The sequence below is a fragment of the Hyla sarda genome, chromosome 8 (assembly GCF_029499605.1).
Source record: "Hyla sarda isolate aHylSar1 chromosome 8, aHylSar1.hap1, whole genome shotgun sequence".
In the NCBI taxonomy this organism is placed as follows: domain Eukaryota; kingdom Metazoa; phylum Chordata; class Amphibia; order Anura; family Hylidae; genus Hyla; species Hyla sarda.
In genome coordinates, this window is record NC_079196.1 from 51,591,863 (window position 1) to 51,607,670 (window position 15,808).

Consider the following 15,808-nt stretch of genomic DNA (forward strand, 5'->3'; position numbering starts at 1 on the left):
GGATGGGATAGATCTGCGCCTCTTCTTGCTAGAGCCTGTGTGGTGCCAGACTTGCCTAGTCTTTTGTGAACGGGGCAGCTGGGGAGAAATGTCCTCGCAGGAAATCTTTTCTCGCTGGAGAGCATCTTGGGCCTTAGAGAGAGTGCGCACTAGGTAGGCGTGAGAGTTGATCTGGAACTGGAGGCTAAAGGGGAAGCCCCATCAGTATTTGATTTGAAGCATGCGTGTGACAGGTCGCATGGCACAGCGCCTCTCGTGTGGAGGGAGCCAAGTCAGCATAAATATGGACAGACACAGGCATGTCCGGGAGGGGAGACACATTGCGGGCAACTTGAAGAATACGATCAGGGTAATGTAGCTTTAGGATCACATCCCTGGGAATGTCCGGGTTCTTAGGACGGGCTAGAGCTCTATGGATCCGGTCCATACGAAATTGTGCCATATCAACCTGCGGGAGCTGGGTGGTGAAGAGGCTAGTCACTGTAGGGGTTAAGTCAGTCATAGATTCGGGCAATAAATTCTCTGATACGCAGATTAGCTCTGCAAGATCTGTTCTCGAGGTCCTCAATTTTAAGTTCAAGAGCTTCCAGCTTGTCTGCATGGTCATTAAGCAGTAACTTATCGTGCTGCACATCATCTACGAGCCCATCTTGTTTAATCTCAAGGTCCGAGACCCGTTGCCCCAGCTCACCCACCTGCTTAGTGAAGTCCGCTACGGCTTTGGTGAGCTCTTCCCGAAAAAACTTCTGAATGTGGGCAAATAAAGCTGGTGGGTCCATGGGGTGTGCAGCAAGAGACTGAGCTGACTGCAGGTCGGCTATGTTGTGTTCTTCCACTGCTGGGCTGGGAGCGTGGGCCAGGGCCGGCGCCATGTTGGAATAACGGCTGAGAATCCCCGCCGGGTTTCTTCTTGTCCTTGCCGGACATGTTAGGGAGATGTAGGGCAAAAATCTGCTACTTAGGAGCCAGTGAAGGCGCTGAGAGAGGCTAAATGCAGACGACCGGTGCGGAGCTCACATGAAGTGCGTCCTCTTTAGCGAGTCCCGTGCATGGCCCCCCCTCTCTAAATTATTTTAGTATGTTTTTTTCTTTACATGTTTATGCAGCTATCTGCTCTGAGATATGCTTCACAGCAACGACATGGACTATAGGAGCCTGTAGTCTGGGAATGCCCCGTTGTTCTTTATGCTGCTCCATTCACTTGGTGTGGTTTTGGTAAAGATGGCTTTGCGCTATGCTTGACTTACTTTGGCAGTACCATAGAGAGTGAATGGAGCAGCGTGCACATTCCACTTCCACCCTATTTACTAGAGGAGTAAGGGTCCCCTCCTTCTCGTGATCATGGGGGTCCATCACCTATCCTGTAGGTTAATTGTGAGTTGTAATCTTGACATAACCACTTAAAACAATATTTCTATCTATTTTTTAACATAAGGAACTTAGTTTGTTTTCCTGAACTTTGAGTTTACATCCCAGAAAGCCCTAACCCTAAGAGCGGAATAATGCCAGGAAGCTGCAGCTTTGAGTCAGTGTTGTCTGCGGTTGCTGACTTTAAAGCTCCAGTGTTTGAACCTGGAGGCTCCATGCAACAAGGAATGTACACACCAAAGGGTATGTATTGCCTTGAAATATGTTGTGTATTTTAGGATTGTCCTCCTATAGTCCATACAGTGATCTAAAGGCTGGTACAGCTGTCATGGTAGGTCAGAGTTGTGTATGGGAAACAGAACACAGCAGGGCTGTATAAGTAGGACTGGGGATAGATGTTGTTTTTCTTGAGTCGTATGGTCCTTTACTTCATCCTGTATGGAGGCCTTAGGCTTGGTTTACATGGCAGAATTTTATCACAGATTTCCTCTTCTTTTCTATGCAAAAACCATGGCGGTAATTTGAGGTAGATCCAGCCAGAATTTGCCATGTGAACATAGCCTAAGGCCGCAAAAGACTTCTGATGGAAATTCCACTGAAATTTAAAGCCCATTATGTTTAATGGGATTTCACTGTCCCGTTCACACAGCAGAATTTCCATGGAGGAAGTTACGCATTCCACAAAATTTTAAGACCTGTCTTTAAATTGTACAGAATTGGGGGTGGAATCCCATTGAACTCAATGGGGCTTGAAGTTCGGCAGAATTCTGTGTTGAGAGAACACAAAATTCCGCCTCAGTTATGCTCAACAAGCTTTGCTGAACGAAATTTGTACTAAATGGCTTAAATTCCACTGTGTGAAGATAGCCTTGGGGTACGGCCACTCTACAGAACTGAATTTGTCTATGGATCTGCACCCTTTCTGCTTCATAGTAAGTGGAGCAGAAATTATACGGAATCTGCGTGCTTCTGCTAATGGAATTCAGAGACTCATTGACTTCAAAGGACTCTGCCGCTGAATCTCACATAAAATTTACATATTCATTCTTTTGTGGATTCTGGAATGCAGAATTTCCGCAGTGGAAAATCTAGCAGTTGAATGGAACAGCGGAAAAACCATTTAACACAATGTTAACTTAATGTAGCAGAGTTTCCAAGCTGAATTTTTTAGCCGGATTCTGCACGGAAATTCTGTTTTGTGAACATACTCTTATGCGCTTTTATTACTTGATTTTGGTTTAAGATTAAACATGTTCAGTCTTCTGCCAGAATTCAGGAACTTTTCCAAAGTTACGATTTGGAATTTCTGCTTTGTGAACACAGAAGCGCAAACCCTATTGAAGTCAATGTGAGTGTGAAGTAAGGTTGATTCTGCATGGAATTTTTTGCAGATTCCACCTTGAATTTCTGCAGTGTTAAGAAGCCCTTACAATGCTTTATCGTGCATGATGTGTTTAAGAAGAATTAAAGGGGTATTCCAGGATTTTTTTTTATTTGACTATGCTACAGAAGCTGTAACCTTAGTGCAGTCCATAATATAGTGTCCGTACCTGTGTGTGATGATGGTGTAGCAATTCTTCTGTGATCATTTGCCCCAATATCTATTTTTAACAGCATACAAACTTATGTAGATCTCAGGTTTTCCCAGATTGCAGTGCGGCAGGGAGCCAGCCCGTCCTGCTTTAATGGTTGGAGAGAGATCATTCTTCAACTAATTGTATTTTTGCAACAGCTGTAGGCACCTGATTAGAAAACAATGGTCTTTTGAATGGAATGCAGCTCATTTGTGTTTCAGTGGGGGGGGGATGTGTGGAAGAGAAGAAAGTGAACTCAAACTTACAAACAAGGAACTATAGGATTTGTAGTTGAACAAGGAAACCCCAACAGGAAATAGCCAGTTCACAAAAAGCTAGCCACAGTGTTACGGTAATATCACAACACCGCCATTTAGCCCCAAGACAAGTGCAGATCCTTCCTAAGCATGTCCATTACTGTCTGCCAGGTACGTACTAAAATAACCGTATGGTGGAGAACCCCTTTAAGTAACCCACAGAAACCTCATTTTAATGTGAATATTTTAAAAGGATGATTCTTGTCCTGGCCAGGTCCGCACATATGCACTCATTGGCCACTTTATTAGGTACACCTTGCTATTATTAGGTTGAACACCCTATTACCTTCATTCTTCCTGGCATACTTTCTACATGGTGCTGGGAACATTCCTCTGATATTTTGGTCCATGCGAACATGATGGCCTCACGTAGTTGCTGCAGATTTATCTGCTGCACATCCATGATGAGAATCTCCCGTTCACCACATCCCAAAGATGACCTATTTGACTGAGATCTGGTGACTGTGGAGGCCATTGGAGTCGTGTGACCTCATTGTCGTGTATTAGATGATGTTTTGTTACATGGTGCATTATACTGTTGGAAGTATCATCAGAAGATATAGGGGACACTGTGGCCATAAAGGGATGGACATGGGCAGCAACAATACTCAGGTAGCCTGTCGTGTTTTAACAATGCTCAGTTGGTACTAATGGGCCCAGATGGTGCCAAAAAAATGACCCCCACACAATTACACCACCAGTTAGATGAACCGTTGGTACAAGGCAGGAAAGACTCCTGGACAGGAGTGGCACCTGGTGTGGTCTTTGGCTCAGAACAGCCGGTCTGGCACCAACAACCATGCCATGTTCAAAGCCACTTAAATTCTCTTTCTTCTATGTTGTCATGCTCGCTTTGAACTTCAGCAAGTTGCCTTGGCAGCAACTCAATGCCTTTAGGCATGTAGACTGGGCCATGTGATTGGCTGATTAGCTATTTGCGTTAACAAGAAATTGAGCAGGTGTACCTTGTGTATATGTATGCTTGATACTGTTCCACTGCAATGCAGGACAGTACATCAAGTGCAGATCACCTCCTCATAGACAGCAGGGATAACAGTCACCTTATTGTTGCTTTTTTGTATTTTGCATATGTTTTTTTTATCCAAGGTAAAGAAAAAAAGAAAAAACACCAAACCACCTAATTGACAGAATACCTCTAAAGAGTACCTGTCCTCAAACCACATTTTCTAAACTAACTCAGATTATATTCCCTAACTACTCCGAACACCCTTCCTGCCCTCAACATTTTTTTCCAAGCTTTAAAAAGCTGTGTACCTTTCCCCCTGCTCACATTGTGTGAGTTCCCGGCAGGAGCAAGTGGGCGTTCCCCAGCAGGCACAATGTCACTGAAGCCTGTGAGAGCTGTGCCTCGCCATGCCCCGCACGTTCTTCCTGAGTTTGGTCTCCTGCCAGGCCGGGAGGAGACCAAACTAACTGACTTGTGCAGGGAACAGAACTGAGCCACCTAGTGGCCTTTTTTCAATCGCATTAAAAACTTATAAAGGTTGATAATTATAACCGTAAGTAAAGAGCAAAGTGTTTTATAATTACAGAAGGAACAATATATTAAAAGTTCAGTTTGGTGACAGGAACTCCTGTAAAATCCCTGCCTTTTAAGAGCTATAACTGTTGTATCAATATTTTGATCATATGATGCATTTTCTCTTACTAATGATTTCAGTACATTATATGGAAGATTAAAATAGAACTTGTCCAAGTCCACCGGTCCAGCAATCGGGAGGGGGGGGGGGGGGGGGGGGGAGTCTCAGAATACGGCAGTGCTAAGTGATTTTTAGTAGGTAGTAGGGATAAGCACCTTTAAAGTTTACCTGTCATGACAGATCTTGTTAAATTTTATAATCCTCACAGTTCACTGCCCCCATTATGATAAACCACCCCCTGCCTTTATTTTTTATTATTTTTTTAGTTTTCTACCATGAAATTGCTCTGTATTTTCTGCTCAGTCTCAGTCAGATTCATAGACTGGGAAGGGGCGTTCCCCAGCAGGCGTGACATCATCTGAAGCCATACAGGGGAGAACTTCTGCCCTCACTCTGCTACACACAACCCAGAGCGGTTGTGTTGGATGAGTTATGATTGGATAAGGCTGCACCCCAAACCAGACCAGAAGACTAGGGACATGTTCAGTGCTCCCATATTACTGTAAGTGTGGCCCTAGGAAAGACAATGGATCCCTCTTGTGGGGCTGAAATGTCAGGTGCATAGGTTGTCATGAGTTTCCAAAATGTACATACAACTTAACTCAGAAAAGGACAAATGAAAGACAACTAGCAATCTATTTACTGCTGCATTATATTAAATTTAATCTGATTATTTTAGGGGGAATGCGCTTTAATGTAAACTCATAGTAGAAAAGAAACCGAGATATTTAAAACAAAAAAGGTAATGTGGAAATACATATGAACTATAAAAAGCCATTTATTTGTGAGAGTAGCTGGTACAATTTTAAGGAAACGAGAAAGATCGGATAGACATGGCTTGCAACCTTAGCCAATCATAGCTCATCTCACACTGAACTGCTCTGGGCTGTGTGTAGCAGAGAGGGCGGAAGTTCTCCCCTGTATGGCTTCAGATGATGTCACGCCTGCTGGGAAATGCCCCTTCCCAATCTGTGAATCTGACTGAGCAGAAAATACAGAGCAATGGCAAGGTAGAAAACTAAAAAATAATAAAAATAAAGGCAGGGTAATGGTTTATCATGATGGGGCAGTCAACTGGGAGGATTATACAATTTAACAAGATCATGACAGGTACACTTTCAAGCTCTCTACTCACTTGAGTTTCCCTGCTGTAACTTGCAAATGGGGCACACTGGTGCATAGAGAGGACTAGAGAGAAACCTAACCGAGAGGACTACTTGGACCCTTTAGGGAAGAGTTTACAGAGGATAAGAATAAGAGTTGCAAAACTACAACTCCCAGTATGCCCGGACAGCCTTCGGCTGTCCGGGCATGCTGGAGTTGTAGTTTTGCAACATCTGGACGTCCACAGTTTGGGGACCACTGCTAATAAACACTGTAAACATGCGACTCTCATGTCTTCTACAGATCGACCACTTGATGGCGCTAATAGTCTGCGCCCTTTCTGTGCAGCTTCTCTACAGCCCAGTTATGTTAAAATGCTCTGAAAATTCCGGGTTTAGGCTCGTGATTCATGGAACGACTCATTGAGCACTGCCTGGGATCCAAGTAAATACCAGTTTAGTGGAGCGGAACTGATGAGCTGATATTTTTTATTTATTTGTCTCTTCTTCAGAATGTCATTGCTTCTCTTGTTGAATAGATCTGATGGTAGGGCCATTTATTTTTACATTTGTATTTGTATTGACAGTGACGTCAATGTAAGTTAACTGTCTAAAGAAAGGAGTTTTATTATAAATATAATTCTTGCATTAATAAAATAAGTAAGTTAATTATATAGGAAAAGGCTTGTAAACAAAAGTTCATTATCTTGGCCATACCTTTATTGTGCAATGATGACTAGAGTCTCATGACAGACAATTTAATGCAGCATCTGCCTTGGACATCAAAATGTGGACTACACCAAAACATGTGTGTAACACATAGTGAAATTGCTTTCCTTAAAGGGGTACTCTGGTGGGAATTTTTTTTTTTTATTAACTGATGCCAGTTACTTCTATTTAAAAATCTTAATCCCTCCAGTACTTATCAGCTGCTGTATGCTCCACAGGAAGTTCTTTTCTTTTTAAATTTCTTTTCTGTCTGACCACAGGTGCTCTCTGCTGACACCTCTGTCCATGTCAGGAACTATCCAGAGCAGGAACAAATCCCCATAGCAAACCTATCCTGCTCTGGACAGTTCCTAACATGGACAGAGGTGTCAGCAGAGAGCACTGTGGTCAGACAGAAAGGAAATTCAATAAGAAAATAACTTCCTGTGGAGCATACAGCAGCTGATAAGTAGGATTAAGGATTAAGATTTTTAGATAGAAGTAATTAAAAAATCTGTTTAACTTTCTGGCATCAGTTAATTAAAACAAATAGTTTTTCACCGGAGTACCCCTTTAAATATTAAATTGTGGTTTCTATGCAGTTTTGCACACTGCAAATAAATGTATGTGGTGTTTTTTGTGTGTTTTTTTCAATGTGGTATTTGGACCAAGCCCTGGAAGAACTTCCGCCCTCTCTGCTACACACAGCCCAGAGCAGTTCAGTGTGAGATGAGCTATGATTGGCTAAGGTTGCAAGCCATGTTATAGTCATTTCTATCCAATCTTTCTCGTTTCCTTAAAATTGTACCAGCTACTCTCACAAATAAATGGCTTTTTATAGTTCATATGTATTTTTCACATTATCTTTTTTGTTTTAAATATCTTGGTTTCTTTTCTACTATGAGTTTACATTAAAGCGCGTTCCCCCTAAAATAATCAGATTACATTTAATATAATGCAGCAGTAAATAGACTGCTAGTTGTCTTTCATTTGTCCTTTTCTGAGTTAAGTTGTATGTACATTTTGGAAACTCATGACAACCTATGCACCTGACATTTCGGCCCCACAAGAGGGATCCATTGTCTTTCCTAGGGCCACACTTACAGTAATATGGGAGCACTGAACATGTCCCTAGTCTTCTCTGTGTAAGTACGGTAAGCTGGCAGAGCAGTAGTCCAGGAAACAGGAAAAGCATGGTTGGGAAATTGATTTGTCATTCCTTTTAAATTAACAATTAGGAATAGACCGATATCGTTTTTTTAGGGCCGATAATCGGTGGAGGTTAGAGCCGATAACCGATAACTTATACCGATATTCCGGTATAAGTTATCGGTTATTTATCCCCCCGCGACAAGGCTGCAGATCATTGATTTAAAGCGGGCACTTTAAATCAATGAACTGCAGTGGCTTTTGCGGTGCCAGAGACCGCCACCAATACCCGCTTCTCTCCCCCTGCCTGTCCGGGGGTCCCGAGTCCTATTTAAAGGGGTACTCTGGTGAAAACTTTTTTTATTTTATTTATTTATTTATTTTAAATCAACTGTTGCCAGAAAGTTAAACAGATTTGTTAATTATATAGGGTAGGAACAGAGTCCGGCACTGACAGAGTGGAACCCAGCTGAACACAAGCGCAGGTGTGGAAACGGGCTAAACGACCAAAACGGGGGTGCTCAATCCAAATAGCACAATTCATCCAAAAAAAGCGTAAGTGTAGAAATGAAGACGGCACTCACCCAGGTACATTATGCTGACAATTTCTTTATTTCATCCACAAAATCGTGCGGGGAGGTGCAGTGTCAGGCAGGTTTTGACGGCAGGAACGCTGGAGCTCACAGCATGATGGCTACAGCTGTGTCGTGCTTCTGAAGAAGTGCGGAAGCACGACATAGCTGTAGCCATCACGTTGTGAGCTCCAGCGTTCCTGCCGTCAACACCTGCCTGACACTGCACTTCCCCGCACGATTTTGTGGATGAAATAAAGAAATTGTCAGCATAACGTACCTGGGTGAGTGCCGTCTTCATTTCTGCATTTACAGATTTGTAAATTACTTCTATTAAAAAAATCTTTACCCTTCCATTACTTTTTAGTGGCTGTATGCTACAGAGGAAATTATTTTCTTTTTGAATTTCTTTTTTGTCCTGTCCACAGCGCTCTCCGCTGACACCTCTGTCCATGTCAGGAACTGTCCAGAGCAGCATAGGTTTGAAATGGGGATTTTCTCCTGCTCTGGACAGTTCCTGATGATAAAGAAAAAAAAAAAGAAATTCCAAAAGTTAAGAATTTCCTATGTAGCATACAGCTGCTAAAAAGTAATGGAAGGGTAAATATTTTTAATAGAAGTAATTTACAAATCTGTTTAACTTACTGGAACCAGTTGATTTAAAAAAAATAAATAAAAAAAAATTCCACTGGAGTACCCCTTTAACAATGGCTGATCATACTCTCTTCCGAAATAATGTGTTCATTCTTTTTGCAGAATCCACTCTAAAATGCATAGCTGTCTATGGAGATGATGCATTTTCAGACAGGCCTTGAACCAGCAGAAGAGGCCATTTGTAGAATATCCTCCCATGTTCCACCATGTGAACATAGCCTTAGCTGTGCTTTTCTTCCCGCTCTTGTTCTAAGGCCTCCTTTTTACATATGTCAGTCTTCAGGTTTTTCTTTCTATCCGGCGCTGCAGAAAATGCACCGCAGGGAAGATGGAGCAAAAACTGATCCCATCCATATGTATGGGACACTTCACAAACATCTGGCCTCTGTTTAGACACCGGATGATTGGACTTGTCAGACCGGCACGGACAGGGGAATGCATCTTGCTGCGTTCCTCTCTCCGGCGATCACACACATTGGACGCTGGATGATGCACAACTGATGGCAACTAATGCACTTCTGGCAATTTTCAAGCAGTTTCACCGGAGCCGGACCCCAAATATGTCATTCTAGCCTAACAAATGGTTGGGGTCTGAATACTCAAACCCCAGCAGATCAAAACGTTTTGACATGTTTCAAGGCATCTAGGAAGCAATATGTACACTTGAATGGGATTTGTACCCATCATGCTGTACATTGAACAGGGTTTTTTTCTTTAGAGGTTCTGGATTCAGTGTGTGTAGAGTAAATCTTGATCATTGACACCCCACTGAGTGCCCCCAGTCCATTTTATGTACTTTATATACTGGGCCATATTGTTAAGCCTTTACCTTTGCAGCAGATCTTTCATATATAACTAAATTGGTCTTATGTTTTTGCCCATTTATGCTGGTGTGAATAGGTAGAGGAGGTAAACACAGGCAGCTGGAGAAGGGTTAACGTTCTCCCAAGTACATTACTTAGAAACATTTGCCTCCAGGATACGACACGGTTCTTCATGCAGCGGCTCTTCCTAGGGCATTGTAGCACAAAATATAGTTTTTTTCAATTTGCATTTACTTGACCTTTTCTGTAACCCCGATCGCACGTGATTCCACACCTTCAGGGTTTAAGCAAAGTTGTAGAGTAATCTGTTCTAAGGCTGGAATTAGCTGTATTGTTTTGTACTGATATATTGATTTTTTTATACATATTTTATGAAGGCTGCTGTGAGAATAGGAAATGCCATCTGGGAAAATCTCTCTTCATGAGACCTGTAATTTTGCAGAGCTATTTTTATATATCACCAACATTTACAGCACTTCTACTTACTACTCCAATTTTGCCAACCCTGCAGCCTGTTAGGTTAAAGGTTATACTTGACTACCTATGTCCACACGTGTATTTTTTGAGAATCAAAAATACACTTATTTTACAAGAAAAGTGAGCCTCAAATTTTCAACCTTTTCTTTTTTTGAGTATTTTTATGCCCATTTTTGTTTTACAGAGCTTTTTTAAAGCATTCTTTTAGGTGTTTTTTGAGCATTTTATGCAAATCAGGAGTAAAATCATCATAATGGGTTTAGCACGAAGATCCACATTTAAATTCCTTGAGATTTTTAGATATAAATTTTTAGAGATGAGATGAATCAGCACAGAATAAGCGATTATGCGCAGAATTTTCTGAAACTTAAAATCAATTACTTTCATGTGCATGGGGGGTATTTCATGTGCATAGGACAGTTACAGCAACAAGAAAACATCTGCGGTTTGTGGCTTCATCATTACTTTAAGGCTTGACATGTGTCCTTGGCGGTGAATGGTTAAAAATGTCTGCTTTCTTAGAGAAATGGTCTGTACCTTTCTGCAGGTTGCATGTGTTATTGTAGCCCATGGATGTGTGGAAAAAATGGTTTTCTTGTGTTTGTGGTCTGGGCTTCACACTCGTGCTCGTGACTGGAAACGTAGCATACGTACCTGCACGAAAACCTTAACTTAGCAAGCGGTCAGAGGTGTGACATGAACTGTAGAGGGCATACCCTATAATAAAATAAGGGATAGTTGGGAGCATTCCGCAAACGTCACGTATGTCCCTCCTGAATGGAGCAGGGGCGTTATATACTCACGCCCCTCACTTAATTCCTATAAACCCCACCTAGAGGTGCAGGGGGGCATGAAATACAAATACAGCCCTACAGGCTTAAAACATGAGCCAAGTGATCTACCAACCATTTTTTAAACTTTAATGTAGTAGTGTCATGTAAAAAAAAACTTGGTTTAGATTGCAGGGGGTCTGAGCACTGGGGCCCCCCTACGATTTCTTGTATGGAACCCCAAAGCTGGGGCTGCCACACCCCCTCCATATATCTCTATGGGATAGCCAAACGGCTCCACCATAAAGATATAAGAATGGGATGTGATGGCCCCCGCTTCGGGCGAGGGTCGTGACGCACCACTCCAGGGAAGAGCGTGGACCCCCTGCAATCTAAAACTTATCCCATATTCTGCAGATAGGGGATATGTTTTTTGTTTTTTTCTCTACACGACACTACTCCTTTAACCTGTCCTCTTTGTGGTGAAGTAAGGTAGAAGCAGTGGAAGGCACTTAGCACAAAGCAACTAACTGCAGAGCGGGGTCTTAGTATTGACCCCACGTGTTTGTGGCAGTAAGCTATTAAAGGTCTCAAATGCCCCCATTAAGGGTACGTTCACACTTATGCAGATTTGATGCACAGGATTTCATGCGCAGGATTTGATGCTGCAGATTTCAGTGTAAACTAAATTACTGAGCACAGCTTCTAATCTGCAGTTACAAATCCTGCGCATCAAATCTGCGCAGAATCCTGTACATGTGAATGTACCCGAAAGGGGTTATCCACCATAAGGGGATTTTAGTACTTACCTGCCAGACAGTAATGGACATACTTAGGAAGGATCCGTGCTTGTCTTGGGGCTAAATGGCTATGTTGTGTGTCCACCATAACGCTGCTGCTTTCTTTTTGTGAAATGACTATTTCCTGTTGGAGTTCCTTTCCCTCAACTGCAATCCCACGATCCCTTGTTTGTAAGTGTGAGGTCACTTTACTCCCTCCCACACACCAGCCACCCCACACATTGCAGCACAGCTAAGCACCCATGCATGTTGTGCTCTGCCGTAAACTACAATTCCCTGTGGAGAATGATCTCCTTCGCCACCCATCTGTATCATCGCTCCACCCATTAAAGCACAGACAGGCTCCCTTTCAACATCTGCCTAGTGATGTAATGTCTTGGGCAGCACTGCAAGCTAGAAAATTGTGAGACCACCATATGAAACACAGGAACAAACACTGAATTATGAACTACACTAACTTCACAGACCTTGTAGCATAGTAAAATGCTGGAATATGCCTTTAAGGAGTGTGTCAAAGGTCATCAGAGCAACAGTGTCATCACAAAATGCACCAACTGCACATGACCACAGAATAGTACAACAACCATAGATATATGGCATACTGTGTATACCAACTGCAGCTCAATACTGGTAGTATAAATAATGCATTTGGAATTATGGTGGAGCTTTTCCTCAGCTTTAGTCTGTCAGACTAAGCCAGTGTTTCCTTACCAGGGTGCCTGCAGCTGTTGCAAAACTACAACTCCCAGCATGCCCGGACAGCCTACGGCTGTCCGGGCATGCTGGGGGTTGTAGTTTTGCAACAGTTTCTTTAAATTCTGACTTGCTGGGTTATTGCAGTTCACGATAAATACTAAATAGACTAATCTTTGTTATTGTTTTTCCTTCTGCCTCCGTGAAGGTGAGGTCTGGGACCAAGAGTTTGACCCTGTGATGGTTATCCTCCGTACTGTGTACCGCAGAGACGTGCAGTCTGCCATGGACCGATACACTGCATTGTAAGTCCTAGAAGTCCTTTTTCCAATTGATTCTTATCATCTTTGTTTGTTTTGCGTTAGGATGCCAACTCATTGCCATGTTTATTCAATCTGTATAAATCTGGAACCGTTTGTAGCATTTTATTTCTTACGTGAAAATGAACAGATGGGCATAATTATTGCTTCTTATACACAAATGATTATTTTATTTTTTTCTCTTTACGAAATATCAGAAAAGGGCATTAGTTTTAGGCATAAAATGCTCTCCTGCAATTTAGCTGACATTCGGGGTTTCATTTCCATTCGTCTCGTAGTGTTTTTGGAATGAGCCGTCAGAATGAATGATGCATTGCCTTCCAGCGTGAGCAAATATTGCTTAACCTTTATTCCAGAGCAATTTATTTGCTAATTGGATGCTGCAGTTCCCCGAAGTCCTGCTAAAAAGAGACTTAAAGTAACCTTGTCCTGTTTTTGTTTTTCTACGTCGTCGTCTTCTCCATAGAGGAGTTTTCCGGATGGTTTACTCCAGCTACTGTCCATGAACATGACTTTGATTTTAAAGGGAATGAATGTTCAACCATCTATACGTTTATTGTTGTTGTTGATGGATATATATGTAGAGAGAGAGATATATATATAGAGAGAGAGAGATATAGATATAGAGAGAGGGAGAGAGAGAGAGAGATATAGAGATATATATATATATATAGAGAGAGAGAGATATATTTATATATAGAGATATATATATATATATATATATCATAGAGAGAGAGAGATAGAGATATATATATATATATATATATATATATATATATATATATATATATATATATATGAGAGAGAGAGATATATAGCAACAGAAGAATGCAGCAGCACACTGCCAGCACAAGGATATAGATGAAACATGAATATGCAGATAAAACATGGAGAGCTATACAGCTATGGTGTAATAGATGCAAATGTGAAACTATGAGATAGTGAGGCACTTAGCTCGCAAATTTATCTCCGCCGGTGGTCAAATAGCTTGGACCGTCCCACCGCGATAAGTTGGCCTCCTGGGACGGACCCTACACTGTGTATATGCCTCTGTGTGAACAGTTCAGTAAGCATGGCAGGGTCTGGAACATCCAAGCCACCTTATATACACACCTGATAGAGGTGGGTGGGGTGCAAGGCCAACATGGAGGTAGCCACTCCCCCGTATGTGCAATACAGACAAAGAATAAGTCAGCCAGCACTTTAGTTGATACCAAACTTTTATATGGACCTGGCCTACAGGTGCACGCTACTAGGCTAAATATACAGCAACAGAAGAATGCAGCAGCACACTGCCAGCACAAGGATATAGGTGAAACATGAATATGCAGTTAAAACATGGAGAGCTATACAGCTATGGTGTAATAGATGCAAATGTGAAACTATGAGATAGTGAGGCACTTAGCTCGCAAATTTGTCTCCGCCGGCGGTCAAATAGCTATATATATATAGATAGATAGATAGATAGATAGAGAGATAGAGAGATAGATAGATAGATAGATAGAGAGAGAGAGAGAGAGAGAGAGAGAGATCTCTATTAGATAGAGATCTCTATTAGATAGATATAAATAAATAATCCTAAACTTCTAAATGTTTTGCTTATTATTGTTATTGCTTGTTAAAGCTAAAAACAACATTTGTGTTAAGAGGTGGGAAGTCCTTTCCAAACATAAAGGGGTATTCCAGTGAAAAACTATTTATCAACTGTCTCCTTAATATCAACTGTCTCCTTAAAGTCAAACCGATTTGTAAATCACTTCTATAAAAAAAAATTAAAAAAAATTCTACCAGTACTTATCAGCTGCTGAAATTGAGATGTTCTTTTTTTGTCTGACCACAGTCCTCTCTGCTGACATCTCTCTCTGTCTCAGGAACTGTCCAGAGTAGGAGCAAATCCCCATAGCAAACCTCTCCTGCTCTGGACAGTTCCTGAGACAGACAGACAGGTATCAGCAGAGAGGACTGTTGTCAAGCAGAAAAGAACAACTCCATTTCAGCAGCTGATAAGTACTGGTAGGTTTAAGATTTTTTAATAGTAATTTACAAATCTGGTTAACTTTCTGGAGCCAGTTGATATGATAACAATGGTTTTTCACCGGAGTACCCCTTTAAGGTGTGCAGAATTTATATTGTCGTCATTATATTATCGATATTTTCAGCTTTTTTAAAATTATATATATATATATATATATATATATATATATGCATGCAAGTCCAAAAATCACCGTATCAGTCAGGTCTTGGATCGTGAAAAAGCTGGAATTCTTTATTCCCAAATAAAGTGCAATGTTTCGGCAGCAGTAGCCTTTGTCAAGCAAAGGCTTGACAAAGGCTACTGCTGCCGAAACATTGCACTTTATTTGGGAATAAAGAATTCCAGCTTTTTCACGATCCAAGACCTGACTGATGCGGTGATTTTTGGACTTGTACTTTAATCCTGGGCTGGCAGCCTGGGCAACCACGTGCACAGAGGTCTATCCCCGGTGCTGTCTTATTCTTTGATTTATATATCTATATATATATATATATATATATATATATATATATATATATATAATTTGTTGTGATTATTATTATTCATGTATTTTTTTTTTTTTACTTGGCTGCAGTGGAAAATAATAGGGCAGATTTAGTCAGTTTTTCTTAACTGTGGCATAAAATGCATCAAAATTTGGAGAATTTTCATCTAAAACTTATTTTTATTGCCCAATTTTACTTAGATATTCATGTTTTGAAAATTCCTACATATTAAGGATTTGCATTTACGTTATGTCAGATCTACTACGTCTTATTTTTGGTTGGTGTGTTTGGCTGGCCA

At 41.4% G+C, this 15,808-nt stretch overlaps 1 protein-coding gene across 2 annotated transcripts in view; it reads left to right on the plus strand.

The window, feature by feature from the left end:
• The window catches only part of UBR3 (ubiquitin protein ligase E3 component n-recognin 3), a 220,988-nt gene that overhangs the window by 85,518 nt on the left and 119,662 nt on the right, over positions 1–15,808 (plus strand). For both annotated transcript variants that reach the window (XM_056533968.1, XM_056533969.1), the window contains exons 18-19: positions 1,470–1,611; positions 12,879–12,975. In XM_056533968.1, the coding sequence (XP_056389943.1) occupies positions 1,470–1,611; positions 12,879–12,975 (239 nt within the window). The remainder of the gene's footprint in view (positions 1–1,469; positions 1,612–12,878; positions 12,976–15,808) is intronic.